This window comes from Ranitomeya imitator, chromosome 10 (genome assembly GCF_032444005.1).
Source record: "Ranitomeya imitator isolate aRanImi1 chromosome 10, aRanImi1.pri, whole genome shotgun sequence".
Lineage (NCBI taxonomy): Eukaryota > Metazoa > Chordata > Amphibia > Anura > Dendrobatidae > Ranitomeya > Ranitomeya imitator.
In genome coordinates this window covers 102,384,800-102,408,899 of record NC_091291.1, presented here as the reverse complement: position 1 = coordinate 102,408,899, position 24,100 = coordinate 102,384,800, and the positions used below count along the sequence as shown (strand labels likewise).

At 43.7% G+C, this 24,100-nt stretch overlaps 1 protein-coding gene across 8 annotated transcripts in view; it reads right to left on the bottom strand.

Annotated features, from left to right (window-relative positions):
• Nucleotides 1-24,100, bottom strand: part of ACOT7 (acyl-CoA thioesterase 7) — a 234,203-nt gene that overhangs the window by 50,613 nt on the left and 159,490 nt on the right. For all 8 annotated transcript variants that reach the window (XM_069742406.1, XM_069742408.1, XM_069742413.1 and 5 more), the window contains one exon: nt 1,460-1,576. In XM_069742406.1, the coding sequence (XP_069598507.1) occupies nt 1,460-1,576 (117 nt within the window). The remainder of the gene's footprint in view (nt 1-1,459; nt 1,577-24,100) is intronic.

Here is a 24,100-nt window from a genome sequence, read left to right as displayed (position 1 = left end):
GCTGGTCATATCTGATACTCTCAAACACAGAGTATTGCCCATCTTAGGTGAAGCCCATGAGCTAGAGATGAGCGAATATGCTGAAATTAGAATTTGATAGAAGATTTTTCAGTATTTTCATGACTATGAAAATTGTACATTCACACTGTGGGTGGATCGCGATTCCTCCAGCGGCTGTTAGCGGCACATGTCAGCTGTTCAAAACAGCTGACATGTGCCGGAAAAGATGTCGGCTCACCACTGGAGCCCACATCTGTGTTATTGAGATATTGTCTCCTAGAGCTATTATTTTTAAGGAAGAATACAGAGCCCCATGGAAAAATATAATAGTGGACACATAAGTGCCCCCAGCCCAATATTATAGAAGCCAAAGGAGACACAAGGAGGTGGCACACTAAATGCCCTCAGCTCCATAACACAGAACTGTATTGGGCATGGACTCTTGCCATAAAAGCAACCCCTGCCCAAAAGTACCATAATAGGACAGGTTAGAAGTATCCGATCAGTGGGGTCTAATTCTTGGCGCCTTCGCTTATCAGCTATTTGAAGTGACCATGGCAGTGCCTGGTATAGTGGCAGTGCCTGGTATAGTGGTATAGTGGCAGTGCCTGGTACAGTGGTTGGTACAGTGCCTGCGCCTGGTATAGCAGCTGTGTCTGGTACAGTGGCAGTGCCTAGTGCAATGGCTGTGCCTGGCAAAGGGGCAGCAGTGGATACTGTGGCTTTGGCTTGTACAGTGGTAGTGGCTGGAACAGTGGCTGTGCCTGGCACAGCGGCAGCAGTGGGTACAGTGGCTTTGGCTGGTACAGTGGTAGTGGCTGGTACAGTGGCAGTGGCTGGTACAGTGGCAGTGGCTGTTATAATGGCTGTGCCTGGCACAGCGGCAGCAGTGGGTACAGTGGCTGTGTCTGGTAAAGTGGCTTTGGCTGGCACAGCGGCAGCAGTGGGTACAGTCGCTGTGTCTGGTAAAGTGGCTTTGGCTGGCACAGCAGCAGCAGTGGGTACAGTGGCTTGGCTGGTACAGTGGTAGTGGCTGGTACAGTGGCAGTGGCTGGTACAGTGGCAGTGGCTAGTACAATAGCTGCAGTGGGCACAGTGGCTTTGGCTGGCACAGTGGCTTTGGCTGGCACAGCGGCAGCATTGGGTACAGTGGCTTTGGCTGATACAGTGGCAGTGGCTGGTACAGTGGCTGTGCCTGGCACAGCGGCAGCAGTGTGCACAGTGGCAATGGCTAGTACAATGGCTGTGCCTGGCACAGTGGCAGCAGTGGGTACAGTGGTTTTGGCTGGCACAGTGATAGTGGCTAGTACTGTAGAAACCTGTAACTCTGTCCCATTAACCTGAAAAGGTCTGACTTGCAATACCTGACACAGCCAGTAGCAAAATCATATCGCTCAGCCTACTTCACATGTAATTACTTTTTAGAACTCTAATCGACACGACTGTCAGTAAGACATACCTTTTTGGATTTTGCGATGAAAGTTAATGGCATCTACTGAGGCTGTAACAATATTTGTTTTACAGTGTCGAGCTGCTACAATTCCGGCAACTTCATCCATTAATTTCATTGTAACGCCTAAAAAAGAAGGAAAATAAAACCATAAAAATAATATAACCTTTTGGATACAAGATAAAATGGAAAATAACATGTGTAGGGTATTATATAATATACCAAAAGAGAGAATCATTCTGCAAGTGTGCACCAAGTATAGGTCAATTTTTCAGTGTAATGACTTGTACAGTTATACACAAACATCGCTGCTTTCTTTCAAAAACAGTACCAGGCCTAGCAACAGGTACCCCTGTGCAAAAAAAAAAAAAAGAAAGAAATGGAAGCAAAGTGTCAGATCATTCAAAACTGTTGGGAAGAAAACGTACGTAATTAAATTAGCTCTAGGGCTGCTTAAGCAACAGAGAGTAAAAACCCACCTAATATTCCAATTAAAAGTTAATTGGTAACGAGTAAATGTCAGTAATTCCGCGAGTTCTGTCGCTAGGCTGATCTGACTCCAAGGAAAATATGGACAGATTGTACGTGACAGTGTGACACCTCGGCTAATCACAGGTAGTGTGTAAATATAGTCCTACCAAAAAAAACACCTTCACAAATCGGATCAAAAATGCCATGAATATTAACCCCTTCCCAGCCGAGCCTTCTCACGCCAGAATTATAAATCCCATTTTCTCCAGAACGCATGATTATTTAACGACGTCCACATAATTCAGATGGATCTGTGGATGATATTTACATATCAAGCAAGGAAAGCCCCCCGAGGGTCTTTGAAAAAAAATAGATGAACTAAATAAAATCTAAAATATGTGTCTAAAAAAAAATAAAAACTTCATTAAAACCTGGAACCTGGTCATTTAGAAAGTATATTGGCTTTCTTTTTTCTTTGAGGGGTCCATAGATGTACAGCAGATATCATCATACATTATATCATGAAATTCTAGAAATGTGTCGGATTGTCAAATATTCTGGATCAATAGGGCCAGAGACTTCTCTAAAAGTCCAACATAATGCACTAATGGAAAATGTGCTGCATAACAGTCCCATGCCAAAGTGCCCCCATATTTCTGCCAGGTGCCAGTCACAGTGACCCTAAAGAGTTTACAGATCCCCCCAATAATGTGATCCCTGCACAACTGTCCTCTTTCCATCCTATGTTCCCGATCTGGTCTCCTGGTTATTTAAAGGGAAACGGTCATCAGGTTTTTTCTACCCCATCTGAGAGCAGCATTATGTAAAGACAGAGACCCTGATTCCAGCGATGTGCCACTTACTGGGCTGATTGTTGCAGTTTTGATAAAATCCCATTTTTGATTGCTGTAGATCTATCAGTTCTATGAAAGCTGTACTCTGTATAACCCCGCCCACACCACTGATTGGCAGCTTTCTGCCTATACAGAGTGTAGGCAAAAAAGCTGCCAATCAGTGGTGGGGGCGTGGCTGGACTACCTGGCAGCAGGTTCACTAGTCCTGTAGCGTTAATCTTCTGCTGATAAAACTGATTTTTAAAAATTACAGCAAGCAAAAAAAGTCTTATGGCAGAGTCTTATCCTGCCGGATAATTAGTATCCGGTGTCTCCATCATCATACATTGGGACACTTACAAGATCTGGTGAAAAAAAAATTAAGCTGTTATCCAGAACAACTAATCAGGTCGTGGTTCTTATTTTTATTATTTTTTTTTTTTATTAAACTTTGAATAATCCCTAATTATGAGAATGGTCACTTGACAATAGGTTAATCACTAAGGATTTCTCATAGATCAGCTGCAATTTGTGCGTAAACCTGGTGGTAAGATTTGGATTTCCCTACAGCGCCACCACAGGGCAAATTAAGAATTACACAGGGTCAATTTATGTCAATCAGTTGTGTAATGCAGGACATGACAGGTCCTCAATGGAGACACTCTTTGTAGCAGATTTTTACTATGCCCAGGTGATGAAGATCCGGATCAAAAGGAGGGCCGTCTCTATAAACGTGGGGTATATGAAAATTAGTATTTAACACTAGACAAACATTTTAGAAGAATTGTGTGTAGGGTCCAAGAAATGTCAAACCCGTTCCCCCTCTTTATATTGTGCTCATTCTTTGCTTTCAAATACATATGTTTAATGTCTTTTGTGGAGCAGCTGAAAAGCTCAATGTAAAAGGGAATGTGAGCATGGAATTTAATAAAATATTTAACCTCTGTCATTTGAAGAATGCTAATACCCAGTTTTGGCCTCCAAGTTTATACCGGCAGTAAATCTATGGTTTCTAAGCAGAGTGACCGGGTCACTGGCCTAGAAGATATTTTATAACAACGGAAAGTCGTACAAGAGCTAAACATTTTTCCATTCAGGCTCCAGTTAGAAAATTTTCACCTACTGAGTTTTTAAGATTCTATCTATCTACAGTATGTAGCATCTGTTGGGGAAAAACCAGTAAGGTCAATTTTTACTCTATTTCCATAACTTCTACTGGTTCTCATTAAAACAGCTACCTTCAAGGGAAGTCATTGAACTGTCAAGCTTGATGTCAACCCCCATCCCAAACTATTTACGGTACATGTGCATCTCAATCCAATACCTTTATCTGGAAAATCCATTTAATATGAGGCTGAAGTGCTTTGGGCGTTTCCCGAGCCTTTGTCTCCAAGTTCTATTCCCTGCCTAAGCACTGCCTTCTCTAGTCAGTCAAGATGGAGAAAGCAGCGCTCAGCGGGTTATAGAGCCAGGCACACAGAGGCTTGGGAAGTGCTTCATCACACCCAAAAGCACTTCAGACTCATTTGCATATCTTTCAGTAATGGAGGAATGGTCTTTCTAGGTAAAGGTAAGTGTAGACCAAAGCTAGATATGCAGATAAATAATTCTGAGGGGGGGGGGGATGACATCAAGTTGACAGATTTCTTTAAACTGATGGTGTTTTTATGACTTACAGTTTTGCCATATTGAAGGGATAATTATAAAAAATATAAAGTATTACTACCAGTCCTCTGTTTAGCTCTGCTCAGCCCAGAAGTTATAACACCCTGTCTATGCAGTCAACTGACCGCTGAAGGTCACTGATTGGCTGCAGGATCAAGTAACAGACAGATGGCCTATGCAGTCACCTGACCGCTATGGTCACGGATTGGCTGCAGGATCAAGTGACGGACAGATGGCCTATGCAGTCACCTGACTGCTATGGTCACTGATTGGCTGCAGGATCAAGTGATGGACAGATGGCCTATGCAGTCACCTGACCGCTATGGTCACTGATTGGCTGCAGGATCAAGTAACAGACAGATGGCCTATGCAGTCACCTGACCGCTATGGTCACTGATTGGCTGCAGGATCAAGTGACGGACAGATGGTCCATGCAGTCACCTGACCGCTATGGTCACTGATTGGCTGCAGGATCAAGTAACAGACAGATGGTCTATGCAGTCACCTGACTGCTATGGTTACTGATTGGCTGCAGGATCAAGTGAAGGACAGATGGTCCATGCAATCACCTGACCGCTATGGTCACTGATTGGCTGCAGGATCAAGTGAAGGACAGATGGTCCATGCACTTACGTGACCACTAAGGTCATTGATAGGCTGCAGGATCAAATGGCAGACAGATAGTCCATGCAGTCACGTGACTGCTAATGTCACCGACTGGCTGCAGGATCAAGTGAAGGACAGATGGTCCATGCGGTCACGTGACCACTAAGGTCATTGATAGGCTGCAGGATCAAGTGGCGGACAGATGGCACATTGTCATTCCCGTTCCGGACAGAAAATATTGGAAAAGGGGACACTGGAATGGTAATCAACATTTATTTTATCCCTTCTCTGGAAAACACCTTCAGGAGCGGTGAGTGGTTAGAAAAAGTGTCTCTGGCTCTGGAGGACTCTACTCAACACCGCTTTATACAGAGAGCCAATTTAGGTCAATGGATTTGTGCAATTCTAAGTTTGGTAGGACCCGTGGAAGCGCAGCAGCGCGAAACGGCCGTCGTCGGTCACAATTCACATTCTCCCCTGCTGAAGATTCTTCCGTTGCGTGCTCAGTTTTCTTCTTTCATTGGAATTTTCCTGCATACATTTTTCAGATTGAGCACCCGATCCTTTTGGGGCGTTTATGGCACGTGGCTGTGGCGAGTGCGAGGCGCAGTGAACCCTTGTTGCAGTGGTGCGGATTCTTTCCTCTTTTTTTTATTGTGATTATTACATTTTGATCAATAACATTGCACCTTTAATTACAACCTATAGGGGTCACTTGGAATAGAGTGTCACACCTAAAACAGTGCCCCCATAGCAACCTTTTGTCACAGTTCTCCCATAGCTGCCCATTCTATTGCAAATTTGAGGACCACTTGAGATGCCATTTATTGGCCAGCGGGGCAAACACCATACTGTTGGCATAATACCAGCGAGTGAACCCAGACACGGAGTCACCAGCAGCTGCACTACGTCTACGATGGTGGTGCGGCCCAGAACGTGTACGGAGCATAATGTTATGTGGCTTTCTGTATCACAATCAGTAACTTTTATTAGTTCCAGAAATGTCCCAGATGTGCGCTCCGCCGGATATGCCAACAGCTGTGCATCGTTCTGGGATTACATCGAGCCAACTGTGTCAGGGAATATAATAAAGGGAGAAAAGGCTGCACGGCCATACAAAGGGCAGGATCTAACTAGTAAGAACAATATGGGAAGATAGAACAAGGCGAATACAAGCAAAGACATCCAAAACCAGACAAGAATATCTTAAAGTGATTGTCCAGGGTTAGAAAAAATATATTTTTTCCAAGGAACAGTGCTACCTCCTATCAATAGGTCAAGTCTGGTACTGCAGCTCATCCCCATTTTATGGGGTTTTCTCATACTGAAAATGTATCACCTATCCACAAATTGGGGGATAGATTTCTGAGTGTGGAAGGAGATGAGGATATGACATTACAAGAAATGGGGCCCCAAATCACTTGGGTGAATGGAGCCAGGTCACATATTCATGCTACATTCTTTAGAAGACTGATGAAATAGGCGAGAACAGCACCAGACTAGGCTAGTTGGACACCATACATTGGAGACAACCCATTTTTAAGCCAAACTGCCAAATAAAAATAATGGCAGACCTTCTTTTTGGGACCCATTCTTTGGTCCCATCGGGGCTATGAGCCAAAGAGCCATGTACTATGATGGTGCCGACAGAGTGAACCTGCGGTCTGTCGCCATCATTTTCAGATGTGTACACCTACTGGAGACGGACCCCCAGACGCAGTCTACTACATATGTCAGTGCTTCACCCTTGCAAACACATAGTTAAATAATAAAATTCTAATTGCCCACAGTCACTACTAGAAGGAGCATAAGGCTATGTTACTACTTTACATACATAAAACAGTATGCATTATGCTCCCAAGCTCCCCCTAGTGGTGACTACAGGCAAGTAGATTTTTGTTAATTACCTCTATGTTCAGGACATTGATTTGGAATCTAGAGACACAGTGCTACGCAGCCCATAAATATAGCTTTTAAAAACATTAGAAGTAGTCTACTGGATTTACTAATAACCATATGTTCACATTCATGTTACAAAAAAAAAGGCTGGTATATTGAGAATCATTGGAGGCTATGCATGGAGACTCATTGGAGGAGGCGGTGCATGGAGACTCATTGGAGGAGGCAGTGCATGGAGACTCATTGGAGGAGGCGGTGCATGGAAACTCATTGGAGGAGGCGGTGCATGGAAACTCATTGGAGGAGGCAGTGCATGGAGACTCATTGGAGGCGGCAGTGCATGGAGACTCATTGGAGGCGGTGCATGGAGACTCATTGGAGGAGGCAGTGCATGGAGACTCATTGGAGGAGGCAGTGCATGGAGACTCATTGGAGGAGGCGGTGCATGGAGACTCATTGGAGGAGGCGGTGCATGGAAACTCATTGGAGGAGGCGGTGCATGGAGACTCATTGGAGGAGGCGGTGCATGGAGACTCATTGGAGGAGGCGGTGCATGGAGACTCATTGGAGGAGGCGGTGCATGGAGACTCATTGGAGGAGGCGGTGCATGAAGACTCATTGGAGGAGGCAGGCGGTGCATGGAGACTCATTGGAGGCGGTGCATGGAGACTCATTGGAGGAGGCGGTGTATGGAGCTTGGTTTGGTCTGGTACCTCTGAAGGGGGCTGCTTTTGATGCAAATAGGGATTCATGTTACAGCACGTGCACCTCCTGGTTCTCCCTGTATAGCATAATATGGGAGGATCTTTTTTCTATAGGGGTTGACGACCATGCAGAACGGTCATCAAACAAAAAGTCATTTTAGTGGAGAGATCACGGTACCTGGGCTGTGCTCGCGGAAATGAAGAATCCATTTATCATCATTTTCAAGGCAAACCCCCCCCGACATTTGTTTTTTTTTTTACCATGAAAAAGATGCCAGTCCGGTGCCAAAGTGAGTTGGTATAATAAAAACCTTCATTTTATACCATTGAAGATTCTACATTTCAAGACAAAATATGGTGATCTCTCCACTAAAGTGAATTGGTATCTGGAAGTATCTTTTCCTCCAGCCACGGATTCTAAGGGTCTTATTGGTGACGTGTCCATACACAACCCCCCTCCCACGTGAGCACCACCATCACACTCATCCTCTCTTATTACTCTTGAGGTATGTGCCTTATTGTGCGCTTCTGTCTTATGCAGACCTCAAAGAGTCATGCTGAGGCACTCATGTCATGCTGCAGCCAATCAATGGTCTCAGTGGCGATGCCGATATCATCAACAAGAATATTTAATCCTAGATATTGGCTGTAGCGGTCACGTGAGCTTTAGCCGTGATCTTACCGCTATCAACAAAGGCCAAGAGCAGGAACTGGGGCAGGGTGTTTGCGAATATAGTCAAATTTATTGTTTTCTGTAGAGCAAGCTGAAGGGGTTAAGGAATATATTCATCACATAACCCCTTTAATTTCTCTCTGGCTCCAGCGCTCGCCATTTCCCTACCAGTCTGTATTTGCATGGCAGAAGAACTGACATTACAGCCGGTAGTTATGGCATCTCAGCATTGGTGCTATGTAAAAAAAACACATCGGCGATGCAGCATCGATAGACGTAACAGGTAAGGATTGCGGTATCCACATTGCTTTAAACTTTCTCTTCACTGGACAAACCTTTTATCTTGGGGTATGTGTCACGATATGGGGCACATGGGGTCTAAAAAGAAACGGGATCTAGGTCTAAAAATTATCCGCTTTCTGCGATTTTTGCTCAAACGGTCCAGAAATTTAAAAAAAAAAAAATAGAAGAGGATAACAACCCAGGTCTGAAGAGACACGTCTAATTGTTATCTAAGGAGAAAATCTCTAGTTACTATGGTTATCCAAAATTCCGCAATCCCAAGTAAAGATCACGGAAGAAAAAGGCGTCAGGAAGAAGACGATGTGAAAAGCTGTAACATCTGCCGTGAAAGATGGAAGACATGTCTAGGATGCAAACTGTAATCATATATATAGAAAGTTTGGACTCCCTTATCATATAATGTCTCAGAAAAAAACCTCCGTTCCCTGGAGCCAGAACATTAATATTACATGATGACAATTTTACTGCCATCAAAGGAGTGGAACTGTCAGCTTGCATCATGCAGAATCTGCTGCTAATGACCAGTATGTTAGACTGTGAATGTGCTGAATGTTACTTTTTTATGTTGTTTTCTTTTACTGTAGAGGTTTAATTGTAATTGTCAAAAATGGAAAGAACCTAAGTGGTGGGATTCTCTGTCGATCATCTATCTGCGATCGATCACAAGACCCACGCCAGTCAGCAGAACCAAAGGGCTACAGCTAAGGTAATGTGAACAGGAATGGGACAGAGTGGAGGAAAGCAGCTCCCATTCACACTCCTATGTATGTCACTATGCCTGGAAAAAACATTAGGTCAGTAAGATCAAGCCATCTACATAGGCATGCAGGTCATAGGAAGCGGAATAAAACGATACCTTGATATCTGTGATCCGTTGTCATATTTCAGAGAAATCCACATTTTTCTTAATATGTAAATGAGCTGTTAAGATCTATGGGCCTGACATAGATCTCCCTGAAAATCTGCCTCCACAGGTTACTGTAAATGAACATGGACGTTACCGGTGTGAGACATGTAATAAACAACGGTCTGCTCTCCTGATCTGCACGTCTCACACTCTTAATAACCCCTTTCATTTAAAATAATCTCTGGAGGTAGATTCTCAGGGAGATCTATGTCCAGCCCAATAGATCTTTAAAGCTCATTTACATATTAAGAAAAACGAGGATTTCTCCGGAATAAGACATGGAATCGCAGAGATGAAGGTATCATTTTATTCAAATTCCTATGACTTACATGTCCAGCTGAGGAAAAGTTCTTCCTTCTGACAGCCTCCCTTTAAAGGGAAAATATAATCAGAAAATAATCTATTGTTTAAATAAGGTTTTTGTGTTTTAAATGTATTTCTTAAAAAAATTAAACCTTCTCAAAAAATATTTAAGTATCAAAATCTGTATTCAAAGTAAATAAAATAGAAATCTAGGCTTCTAGGGCTTTTATACACTAACTTTTTCTTGTTTCAGGAAACAACACATGTATGTAGTCACAATGGTCAGACCCGACCTTATATTTTAAATTGAAGTATCTAATGAGAGTGTGCACATGTGATTTTTAAGGGAGGATTGGTGGATCCTGTGTAATCAGCAGAGTTGTAACTTTTCACTGCAATCCTGCCCCTGATGATAAGGAGGCTGCTGAAAACTCTTCCTGAGAGGACAGGAAGTAAAAATCTAAAAAAAAGCGCAGTGGGACAGATTGAAAACAGCAAGATTTCTATTTTTCAAGTTGACGATATGAAAAAAAAAAAAAAATTGCCAACATTTTTTTCAAAAATACATGTAACACAAAAACCTCAATTTAAACAATAGGTAAGAGAGAGGAGTCAAAAAGATATAAATAAACTGGAGCAGTGGGCAGCAACTAACAGAATGGTTTTTAACAAGGAAAAATGCAAAGTACTACATCTGGTCAATAAAAATGAAAAAAGCATATACAGAATGGGAGGAATAGGGCTAAGCATCAGCACATGTGAAAAAGACTTGGGTATACTAATAGATCACAGACTAAACATGAATCAACAGTGTGATGCAGCAGCAAAAAGGCAAATACAATTCTGGGATGTATTAACAGAAGCATATTTAGAATTGAAAGTCCTCAGTGGTTGATACCTTTTAATGGCTAACTGAAAAGATGGTAACAAATTGCAAGCTTTCGAGACTACACAGGTCTCTTCATCAGGCAAAGACTAAAACAAATTCTGAAGAATCACATATTTATGCACAACATAGTATAGGAAAAAAAAAAAAAAAGAGGGGAAAAAAACATGGATAAGCCAGGTGACATGAAGCAGAATTACCATGGGTGATAAACAGTTACGTCCATAAATATTGGGCCAATTCCTAGATAAGGATTGTTTTATTGTCCTGTGATTAGGGTCTCTGTTGTAATGACCCTTCATGGTCTGAGGGGCAAGTTCCTTAGTTGATGTAAAAAGACATAAATCCATGTGACACATTCATTCCTGCATTAAGAGTGTCAAAGGTCGTCATCAGTTTATATTCCCAGACTCTCCTGTCTTTCTGCGATTTGAAGTTTCCTTTCAATACAAGTAATTTCGTGTCCATAATGTTATGATGTGGGAGACAGAAATGTATTGCCACCGGTAGATCCATTCTTTTTTCTCTTATTGTATGGCGATGGGAGTTGTGGCGCTATAGAGTTTAAGTCCTCTTTTTCTCAGAAGAGGCAATTTGCATACCATGCATTTTATGCATTGGTAAAAGCACTATGATGAAAAGTGTGATATGTTTTCAGGTATCTCCTATACTAATAGAGCCACATGCTCACCGGTTTGCCACATGCTGTAGGCCTATGGACTGAACAAGAAACCACCAAAAATTTTAACACGGTACCAAGATATATTTCTTTCCGTTAACAGAAGCATACAGTCTAGATCACGCAAAATCATTATTGCCCTCTACTCCTCTTTGGTCAGACCTCACCTGGAATACTGTGTCCAGTACTGGGGAACCACATCAACAAACTGGAGCAAGTTCAGAGAAGAGCGACCAGAATGGTGACCGGTCTGCAAACCATGTCCTATGAGGAACGTTTACAGGATTTGGGAATGTTTAGCTTGCAAAAAAGAAGACTGAGAGGAGACTTAATAGCTGTCTACAAATATCTGAAGGGCTTATAGAAGGATCATCTTTATTCTCATTTGAACAAGGAAAGACTAGAAGCAATGGGATGAAAATGAATGGGAGGAGACACAGATTAGATATTAGAAAAAACTTTTTGACAATTAGGGTGATCAATGAGTGGAACAGGCTGCCACGAGAGCTGGCGAGTTCTCTTTCAATGGAAGTCTTCAAACAGAGGTTGGGCAGACATTTGTCTGGGATGATTTAGTGAATCCTGCTTTGAGCAGGGGGTTGGACACGATGACCTAGGAGGTCCCTTCCAACTCTACCATTCTATCATGATAGCTTCCCTCTAAGGGTGGTTTCACACTTGCGTTTTTGTCTGCAGCGTTTTTTGCACAAAAAAACGCATGCGTTTTTTTTCCTATATTTAACATTGAAAACGCATGCGTTTTTTGTTGTACGTGTTTGGTCGTGTTTTGAAACGCATGCGTTTTTTTGCTGCATGCGTTCTTTTTCAGAAATGCAACTTGTAGTATTTTTGAGAGGCGTTTGACACATAAAAACGCATGCGTTTTCATGCTTTTTTTGTGTCAAAAAATACATTGGAGTCAATGGAAGCGCATGCGTTTTTAAGCACATGCGTTTGTTTGCTTTAAAAACGCATGCGTTTTTATTAAAAAAAAAACAGAAAACACACTGATATGCCACCCCCCACCATAAAGGTGATAAAGGGATCCTAACCCTAACCCTAAAGGGATCCTAACCCTAAAGGGATCCTAACCCTATCCCTAACCCTAACACTACCCCTAACCCTACCCCTAACCCTAAAGGGATCCTAACCCTACCCCTAACCCTACCCCTAAAGGGATCCTAACCCTAACCCTAATCCCTTTAGGGTTAGGGTTAGGATCCCTTTAGGGTTAGGGGTAGTGTTAGGGTTAGGATCCCTTTAGGGTTAGGGTTATGATCCCTACCCCTAACCCTAACTATTTCTGTTTATAGTGGGTTTTTTACTTTATTTTGATGATTGGCAGCTGTCACACATTTCTCAGCATGCGTTTAAAAAACGCAAAGCATGAAAAAACGCATGTAAACGCGTCAAAACGCTGCGTTTTTTTCACCACATGCAAAATTGCATGCATCAAAAAAACGCAGCGTTTGCATGCGTTTACATGCGTTGTTTCACCATGCGTTTTTTTTAAACGCATGCGTTTTGAAACGCAAGTGTGAAACCAGCCTAAGAGCTGCATCCTTCTCAGTATTTCCGCCAGTTTCCAGTAGCTGATGCCAATCAAGTGAAGATCGGTGTGGGTATCCAGTGGTCAGACCATCATTCATAAGGGATGGCATTACTCTCCGGGATGGGAATACTCCCTTAACTAGAAGCAGCATGAGTCTGCCTACTTTAAAAGATACAAAAAAAACTGATACTTTCATGATGTAGAAAGACCCAAAATACACACGTTGCACTCAGTTTATGACAGCGCTATATCTAATGAACTTCTGTAGGTGCCTAAAATATGGAATGCTTTTTTAAGGATTCTAAAACCCTATAAGGGCCACAACCATACCATGCTATGTAAGCCGCTTCCTATAATACAATCCCTGAAGGTATACTGCATGTGTTTTTAATATGATCGCTGCTCTAGTCATCTTGTGGTCATACTTTTTTAATTAACTGATTTTTTTTTGTTTGCTTTTTTTTGTATGCATGCCAAAAAAGTGTACCTTGATCTCCAGCTGTATTTAGTAATCCTTTATTCTAGCAGTTCAGAAACTGTTAAAGTGGCAGTACATCTATATACATAATTGTCTAAGGGGTACTTCCGTCTGTCTGTCTGTCCTTCTGTCACGGATATTCATTGGTTGTGAGCTCTGTCTATCATGGAAATCCAAGTCGCTGATTGGTCGCCACAAAACAGCCATGACCAATCAGCGATGGGCACAGTCCGGGAGAAAATGGCCGCTCCTTCCTCTCCGCAGTCAGTGGCCGGCGCCCGCTCCATACTCCCCGCAGTCAGTGTCCCCGGCGCTCCGCTCCCCGCAATCAGTGTCCCCGGCGCTCCGCTCCATACTCCCCTCCAGTCACCGCTAACACAGGGTTAATGCCGCGGGTAACGCATTCCGTTACCTCCGCTATTAACCCTCTGTGTCCCCAACTTTTTACTATTGATGCTGCCTATGCGGCAGAATGCTGTAGATAATCCCCTGATGCCGGTGGGCTTAGCTCAGCTTCCATTTTGGGGGTGACAGGTTCCCTTTAAAGAGGTCATGAAGTGGAAAGTCTCTGCTCAGACTATATAGAAAGATGCAGCCAAACTGTACATACAATAGATGGTTAGATAGAGTCCTCTGCGCTCGCTGCACAGGGTTTGAAAACTTTCATTTTTAACATGACTTTTCTGGCAAAGTCTCAACTGGAGCTGAGCTGAGTGAAACAAGCTGTTGGTTGCAGGCAGCGGAGCTTAGAAGTGTTCCATCAGAGCAGATGGAAGCCATGTGCTTTCACTTATGTGACATGGATTTCTTTTTTGTTTCAAAAGGTCAAATTTTGTCCAGCAATGGAAAATATGATTATTCCGATGACTAAAACGGAATATTGCTTTAATTCCACCTTATCATTCCCAGTAGTAGAGATAAGCCTATAATGCGATAATTATTAGAAGAAAGTATATATTATACATCGTAGGAGGGGATGTGGGGACCAAGGAGGGGCAGCCGATTTTAGACATAAGACACGGATTATTGTCCCACTGAAGTAGAATGGTCGTAAAGTGTGAAACAACTGAAATTATGTCTTATATTCTAGGTTCTTCAAGTTAGCCACCTTTTGCTTTGATGACTGCTTTGCACACTATTGGCATTCTCTTGATGAGCTTCAAAAGGTAATCACCGGGAATGGTTTTCACTTCACAGGTGTGCCCTGTCAGGTTTAATAAGTGGGATTTCTTGCCTTATAAATGGGGTTGGGACCATCAGTTGTGATGTGCAGAAGTCTGGTGGATACACAGCTGATAGTCCTACTGAACAGACTGTTAGAATTTGCATCATGGCAAGAAAAACGCAGCTAAGTAAAGAAAAACGAGTGGCCATCATTACTTTAAGAAATTAAGTCCAGTCAGTCCGAAAAATTGGGAAAACTTTGAAAGTGTCCCCAAGTGCAGTGGCAAAAACCATCAAGCGCTACAAAGAAACTGGCTCACATGAGGACCGCTGTTGTGAATTCTGTGGCAGAGCTCCCTCCTGTGGTCACAAGTGGTACTTCGGCTGATTCTCTCTGGGAGCTTCCGTTTGTGGAGGAAAGTGGTACTGCGGCTTCTGAGTTTCCTCCCTCAGGTGATCTGGTGAGGTCGTTAGGTGCTTCTCTACTTAACTCCACCTAATGCTTTGATCCATGCTTCCTGTCAATGTTCCAGTGTTGGACTTGTTTTTCCCTGGATCATTCCTGTGGCCTGCTGCTCTGCATAGCTAAGTTCTTCTTTGCTATTTGTTTGCTATTTTTTCTGTCCAGCTTGTCTAATTGTTTTGCTGGAAGCTCTGGGACGCAAAGGGTGTACCTCCGTGCCGTTAGTTCGGTACGGAGGGTCTTTTTGCCCCCTTTGCGTGGTTTTCTTTAGGGTTTTGTGTAGACCGCAAAGTTATCTTTCCTATCCTCGCTCTGTTAAGAAAGTCGGGCCTCACTTTGCTGAATCTATTTCATTCCTACGTTTGTCTTTTCATCTTAACTCACAGTCATTATATGTGGGGGGCTGCCTTTTCCTTTGGGGTATTTCTCTGAGGCAAGGTAGGCTTATTTTCTATCTTCAGGCTAGTTAGTTTCTCAGGCTGTGCCGAGTTGCATAGGCAGAGTTAGGCGCAATCCACGGCTGCCTCTAGTGTTGTTTGGAGAGGATTAGAGATTGCGGTTTGCAGAGTTCCCACGTCTCAGAGCTCGTTCTATTATTTTGGGTTATTGTCAGATCACTGTATGTGCTCTGACCGCTATGTCCATTGTGATACTGAATTGCCTATCACAACAGTACAGGAAGCCAAAAGTGCTAATGATTCTCAATAGAGGGAAAAAAGAAGTTCTGAGACCATTTTTTTTTCTTTGCACTGTGTTTTGCCTTTTTTTCCCCTAGACATTTGGGTGGTTCAGGACACAGGTGTAGCAATGGACATTAAAGGTCTGTCTTCATGTGTGGATCAGCTCACGGCAAGAGTTCAAAATATTCAAGATTTGTGGTTCAGAATTCTTTGTTAGAACCGAGAATTCCTATTCCAGATTTGTTTTTTGGAGATAGAACTAAATTTCTGAGTTTCAAAAATAATTGTAAATTATTTCTGGCTTTGAAACCTCGCTCCTCTGGTGACCCAGTTCAACAGGTTAGGATCGTCATTTCTTTTTTGCGTGGCGACCCTCAGGACTGGGCATTTTTTCTTGCGTCAGGAGATCCTGCATTAAGTAATATCGATGAGTTTTTCCTGGCGCTTGGATTGCTGTACGATGAGCCTAATTCAGTGGATCACGCAGAAAAAAATTTGCTGGCTCTTTGTCAGGCTCAGGATGAGATAGAGGTATATTGCCAGAAATTTAGAAAGTGGTCCGTGCTCACTCAATGGAATGAATCTGCGCTGGCAGCTATATTCAGAAAGGGTCTCTCTGAAGCTCTTAAGGATGTCATGGTGGGATTTCCTATGCCTGCTGGTTTGAATGAGTCTATGTCTTTGGCTATTCAGATCGGTCGACGCTTGCGTGAGCGTAAATCTGTGCACCATTTGGCGGTATTACCTGAGATTAAACCTGAGCCTATGCAGTGCTATAGGACTATGACCAGAGTTGAACGGCAAGAACACAGACGTCTGAATGGGCTGTGTTTCTACTGTGGTGATTCCACTCATGCTATCTCTGATAGTGCGCTTAGGACAAAGCGGTTCGCTAGGTCTGCCACCATTGGTACAGTACAGTCAAAATTTCTTCTGTCCGTTACCTTGATCTGCTCTTTGTCATCGTATTCTGTCATGGCGTTTGTGGATTCAGGCGCTGCCCTGAATTTGATGGACTTGGAATATGCTAAGCGTTGTGGGTTTTTCTTGGAGCCCTTGCAGTGTCCTATTCCATTGAGAGGAATTGATGCTACGCCTTTGGCCAAGAATAAGCCTCAATACTGGACCCAGCTGACCATGTGCATGGCTCCTGCACATCAGGAGGTTATTCGCTTTCTGGTGTTGCATAATCTGCATGATGTGGTCGTGTTGGGGTTGCCATGGCTACAAGCCCATAATCCAGTATTGGATTGGAAATCCATGTCTGTGTCCAGCTGGGGTTGTCAGGGGGTACATGGTGATGTTCCATTTCTGTCAATTTCGTCATCCACCCCTTCTGAGGTTCCAGAGTTCTTGTCTGATTACCGGGATGTATTTGATGAGCCCAAGTCCGATGCCCTACCTCCGCATAGGGATTGTGATTGTGCTATCAATTTGATTCCTGGTAGTAAATTCCCAAAAGGTCGACTGTTTAATTTATCCGTGCCTGAGCACACCGCTATGCGCAGTTATGTAAAGGAATCCCTGGAGAAGGGGCATATTCGCCCGTCATCGTCGCCATTAGGAGCAGGGTTCTTTTTTGTAGCCAAGAAGGATGGTTCGCTGAGACCTTGTATAGATTACCGGCTTCTTAATAAGATCACTGTTAAATTTCAGTACCCCTTGCCATTGTTATCTGATTTGTTTGCTCGGATTAAGGGGCTAGTTGGTTCACCAAGATAGATCTTCGTGGTGCGTATAATCTGGTGCGAATCAGGCGAGGCGATGAATGGAAAACTGCATTTAATACGCCCGAGGGTCATTTTGAGTATCTAGTGATGCCATTCGGACTTGCCAATGCTCCATCAGTGTTTCAGTCCTTTATGCATGACATCTTCCGAGAGTACCTGGATAAATTCCTGATTGTGTACTTGGATGACATTTTGATCTTCTCGGATGATTGGGAGTCTCATGTGAAGCAGGTCAGAACGGTTTTTCAGGTCCTGCGTGCTAATTCTTTGTTTGTGAAGGGATCAAAGTGTCTCTTTGGTGTGCAGAAGGTTTCATTTTTGGCGTTCATCTTTTCCCCTTCTACTATCGAGATGGATCCTGTTAAGGTCCAAGCCATCCATGATTGGACTCAGCCGACATCTCTGAAAAGTCTGCAAAAGTTCCTGGGCTTTACTAATTTTTATCGTCGCTTCATCTGCAATTTTTCTAGTATTGCCAAACCATTGACCGATTTGACCAAGAAGGGTGCTGATTTGGTCAATTGGTCTTCTGCTGCTGTGGAAGCTTTTCAAGAGTTGAAGCGTCGTTTTTCTTCTGCCCCTGTGTTGTGTCAACCAGATGTTTCTCTTCCGTTCCATGTCGAGGATGATGCTTCTGAGATTGGAGCAGGGGCTGTTTTGTCGCAGAGAGGTTCTGATTGCTCAGTGATGAAACCATGCGCTTTCTTTTCCAGGAAGTTTTCGCCTGCTGAGCGAAATTATGATGTGGGCAACCGAGAGTTGCTGGCCATGAAGTGGACATTCGAGGAGTGGCGTCATTGGCTTGAAGGAGCTAAGCATCGCGTGGTGGTATTGACTGATCATAAGAACTTGACTTATCTCGAGTCTGCTAAGCGTTTGAATCCTAGACAAGCTCGTTGGTCGCTGTTTTTTGCCCGTTTTGACTTTGTGATTTCGTACCTTCCGGGCTCTAAAAATGTGAAGGCAGATGCTCTGTCTAGGAGTTTTGTGCCCGATTCTCCGGGTTTATCTGAGCCGGCGGGTATCCTCAAGGAAGGAGTAATTGTGTCTGCCATCTCCCCTGATTTGCGGCGGGTGCTGCAAAAATTTCAGGCTAATAAACCTGATCGTTGTCCAGCGGAGAAACTGTTTGTCCCTGATAGGTGGACGAATAAAGTTATCTCTGAGGTTCATTGTTCGGTGTTGGCTGGTCATCCTGGAATCTTTGGTACCAGAGAGTTAGTGGCTAGATCCTTTTGGTGGCCATCTCTGTCGCGGGATGTGCGTACTTTTGTGCAGTCCTGTGGGATTTGTGCTCGGGCTAAGCCCTGCTGTTCTCGTGCCAGTGGGTTGCTTTTGCCCTTGCCGGTCCCGAAGAGGCCTTGGACACATATCTCTATGGATTTTATTTCAGATCTTCCCGTTTCTCAAAAGATGTCAGTCATTTGGGTGGTCTGTGATCGCTTTTCTAAGATGGTCCATCTGGTACCCTTGTCTAAATTGCCTTCCTCCTCTGATTTGGTGCCATTGTTCTTCCAGCATGTGGTTCGTTTGCATGGCATTCCAGAGAATATCGTTTCTGACAGAGGTTCCCAGTTTGTTTCGAGGTTTTGGCGAGCCTTTTGTGGTAGGATGGGCATTGACTTGTCTTTTTCCTCGGCTTTCCATCCTCAGACTAATGGCCAGACCGAACGAACCAATCAGACCTTGGAAACCTATCTGAGATGCTTTGTTTCTGCCGATCAGGATGACTGGGTGTCCTTTTTGCCTTTGGCTGAGTTCGCCCTTAATAATCGGGCCAGCTCGGCTACCTTGGTTTCGCCATTTTTCTGCAATTCTGGGTTCCATCCTCGTTTCTCTTCAGGACAGGTTGAGTCTTCGGACTGTCCTGGTGTGGATACTGTGGTGGACAGGTTGCAGCAGATTTGGACTCAGGTAGTGGACAATTTGACCTTGTCCCAGGAGAAGGCTCAACTTTTCACTAATCGCAGACGCCGTGTGGGTCCCCGACTTCGTGTTGGGGATCTGGTTTGGTTATCTTCTCGTCATATTCCTATGAAGGTTTCCTCTCCTAAGTTTAAACCTCGTTTCATTGGTCCGTATAGGATTTCTGAGGTTCTTAATCCTGTGTCTTTTCGTCTGACCCTCCCAGATTCTTTTTCCATACATAACGTATTCCATAGGTCATTGTTGCGGAGATACGTGGCGCCTATGGTTCCATCTGTTGACCCTCCTGCCCCGGTTTTGGTGGAGGGGGAATTGGAGTATATTGTGGAGAAGATTTTGGATTCTCGTGTTTCAAGACGGAAACTCCAGTATCTGGTTAAATGGAAGGGTTATGCTCAGGAAGATAATTCCTGGGTTTTTGCCTCTGATGTCCATGCTCCCGATCTTGTTCGTGCCTTTCATGTGGCTCATCCTGGTCGGCCTGGGGGCTCTGGTGAGGGTTTGGTGACCCCTCCTCAAGGGGGGGGTACTGTTGTGAATTCTGTGGCAGAGCTCCCTCCTGTGGTCACAAGTGGTACTTCGGCTGATTCTCTCTGGGAGCTTCCGTTTGTGGAGGAAAGTGGTACTGCGGCTTCTGAGTTTCCTCCCTCAGGTGATCTGGTGAGGTCGTTAGGTGCTTCTCTACTTAACTCCACCTAATGCTTTGATCCATGCTTCCTGTCAATGTTCCAGTGTTGGACTTGTTTTTCCCTGGATCATTCCTGTGGCCTGCTGCTCTGCATAGCTAAGTTCTTCTTTGCTATTTGTTTGCTATTTTTTCTGTCCAGCTTGTCTAATTGTTTTGCTGGAAGCTCTGGGACGCAAAGGGTGTACCTCCGTGCCGTTAGTTCGGTACGGAGGGTCTTTTTGCCCCCTTTGCGTGGTTTTCTTTAGGGTTTTGTGTAGACCGCAAAGTTATCTTTCCTATCCTCGCTCTGTTAAGAAAGTCGGGCCTCACTTTGCTGAATCTATTTCATTCCTACGTTTGTCTTTTCATCTTAAAGGGAACCTGTCACCTGAATTTGGCGGGACTGGTTTTGGGTCATATGGGTGGAGTTTTCAGGTGTTTGATTCACCCTTTCCTTTCCCGCTGGCTGCATGCTGGCTGCAATATTGGATTGAAGTTCATTCTCTGTCCTCCATAGTACACGCCTGAGCAAGGCAAGATTGCTTTGCGCAGGCGTGTACTATGGAGGACAGAGAATTAACTTCAATCCAATATTGCAGCCAGCATGCAGCCAGCGGGTAAGGAAAGGGTGAATCAAACACCTGAAAACTCCGCCCATATGACCCAAAACCAGTCCCGCCAAATTCAGGTGACAGAGTCCCTTTAACTCACAGTCATTATATGTGGGGGGCTGCCTTTTCCTTTGGGGTATTTCTCTGAGGCAAGGTAGGCTTATTTTCTATCTTCAGGCTAGTTAGTTTCTCAGGCTGTGCCGAGTTGCATAGGCAGAGTTAGGCGCAATCCATGGCTGCCTCTAGTGTTGTTTGGAGAGGATTAGGGATTGCGGTTTGCAGAGTTCCCACGTCTCAGAGCTCGTTCTATTATTTTGGGTTATTGTCAGATCACTGTATGTGCTCTGACCGCTATGTCCATTGTGATACTGAATTGCCTATCACAACAGACCGCCCCAGGAAAGGAAGACCAAGAGTCACCTCTGCTTCTGAGGATAAGTTTATCTGAGTCACCAGCCTCAGAAATCACAGGTTAACAGCAGCTCAGATTAGAGACCGGGTCAATGCCACACAGAGTTCTAGCAGCAGACACATCTCTACAACAACTGTTAGGAGGAGACTTTGTGCAGCAGGCCTTCATGGTAAAATAGCTGCTAGGAAGCCACTGCTAAGGACAGGCAACAAGCAGAAGAGACTTGTTTGGGCTAAAGAACACAAGGCATGGACATTAGACCCGTGGAAATCTGAGCTTTGGTCTGATGAGTCCAAATTCAAGATATTTGGTTCCAACCACCGTGTCTTTGTGCGACGCAGAAAAGGTGAACGGATGTACTCTACATGCCTGGTTCCCACCGTGAAGCATGGAGGAGGAGGTGTGATGGTGTGGGGGTGCTTTGCTGCTGACACTGTTGGGGATTTATTCAAAATTGAAGGCATACTGAACCAGCATGGCTACCACAGCATCTTGCAGCGGCATGCTATTCCATCCGGTTTGCGTTTAGTTGGACCATCATTTATTTTTCAACAGGTCAATGACCCCAAACACACCTCCAGGCTGTGTAAGGGCTATTTGACCAAGAAGGAGAGTGATGGGGTGCTACGCCAGATGACCTGGCCTCCACAGTCGCCAGACCTGAACCCAATCGAGATGGTTTGGGGTGAGCTGGACCGCAGAGTGAAGGCAAGAGGGCCAACAAGTGCTAAGCATCTCTGGGAACTCCTTCAAGATTGTTGGAGGACCATTCCCGGTGACTACCTCTTGAAGCTCATCAAGAGAATGCCAAGAGTGTGCAAAGCAGTCATCAAAGCAAAAGGTGGCTACTCTGAAGAACCTAGAATATAAGACATAATTTCAGTTGTTTCACACTTTTGTGTTAAGTATATAATTCCACATGTGTTAATTCATAGTTTTGAGGCCTTCAGTGTGAATGTACAATTTTCATAGTCATGAAAATACAGAAAAATCTTTAAATGAGAAGGTGTGTCCAAACTTTTGGTCTGTACAGTATATTAATTACTGCAGGAAGATATTGATGCCAGAATAAGGCAGCCAATAAAACAAGGTATCAGCAATAATAATATGTAATTAGGGTTAGTAAATAGTATTTTTATATAATTTGGCAATGCACCCTAGACGATAGCCAAAAACCATTAAGGGAGCCGCTGACCCAGATGTTGGCATGTAATATCGAACACGTGCAATAATAAGCGGACTACAACATATTACCTCTAGTAATCAATTATCCAAGTAATTGCCCTAAGACGCACAAGGTCCTCATTTCTACACAATGTATCGACACGGAATCTCCATTTGTCATGTAATAATGCAGTGCGGCACCGACTCATTTTCAATTATTCGTCGTAGAGAAGCAGCCAGGAAAAAAAAAATACTTATCTAAAAATTGGAAAAGAAATAAAAGAAAACCCATTGGGATTCTAAAATGGAATTATTCCCTAATAGAATAGAAAGTGGAAAGGATTATATTAGATATTATGAACACGTTCTAAATATAAACCCACAAATGTATTCCATTTTGAAAAGTGTTTTTTTTTTTCCTTTTTTTAAATGACTGTCTGGAACTGTGTAATTAAAGCAGAGTAACTGCTTGATAATGAAGGGTTACTATGGAAACTGATTTTATTTTCACCATAAAGAGCACTGGAGGCTTCGGTTGTAGGTGCTCATGAGAAAATAAAATTATGTCATTATATCAGTAAAGAAAAAAAAAATCATTTAGTAAGAAGCACAGAGTTTCACTTGACATAATTCCATTCTATAAAAATGATTTAGAGGAACATTAAAAAAATGATATAAAAATGTTGAAAAATGTAGATGTTTACAGTATATAGTAAAAAAAAAAGTAATAGCAATAAAATCTATTTCAGGATTTGGGTAGCTTTCTAGGTAATGATCGAAAAGATATGACTTCAGCTTGGGTGATTGAAATTATTTTTGTATCATTTATTTTTCCATGACGTAATGCTTTTTTTTTTTAACATTTTTTATATTAGGAGTATTTTTCAGTCTTTTTTTTTTTTTACTATTTGTATTTGAAGTTACATAAAGTGGAAATAAAATACATTTTTAAAGGGTTTGTCCACTTCGGAGACAGCCCTTTCTAAAATAGTAACACATACTTTCCTTCGCTGCCGATGCTGTTCCAGCATTGCCGGCGCTGTTCCAGCAGTGTCGGCACTGGCTCTCCCCAGGGATGGTGTGGCATTGTTATGTCATGCAATCCCTGCAGCCAATCGGGAATGGCTTCACTCTCCCCACCTTTAGATATATCACATACATCCAGAGGAACTGGAAGCTGCTGCTCTCATTCATTTCTTCCGGATATATGCGATTCATTGTTACGTCCCTGGGAGAACCAGCACCGACACTGCTATAAGGGTTGCCAACTGTCCAGAAATTCGAGGACAGTCCATATCGATAGGGCACTGCGTAGACAGCTGCATAGAAACATATCACGCTGTCACGTTCAGGTCACGAGAGGTGCCGGCCAGTCCATGGACTGTGACGCGATCCTCATACCACAGTCCATGGACTGTGATGTGATCCTCATACCACAGTCCATGGACTGTGATGTGGTCCTCATACCACAGTCCATGGACTGTGACGTGGTCCTCATACCACAGTCCATGGACTGTGACGTGATCCTCATACCACAGTCCATGGACTGTGACGTGATCCTCATACCACAGTCCATGGTCTGTGACGTGATCCTCATACCACAGTCCATGGACTGTGACGTGATCCTCATACCACAGTCCATGGACTGTGACGTGATCCTCATACCACAGTCCATGGACTGTGATGTGGTCCTCATACCACAGTCCATGGACTGTGACGTGATCCTCATACCACAGTCCATGGACTGTGATGTGATCCACATACCACAGTCCATGGACTGTGACGTGATCCACATACCACAGTCCATGGACTGTGACGTGATCCTCACACGAGTAATACATCAGTCTATCCCCCCATTAAAGCGTGTAATCCTC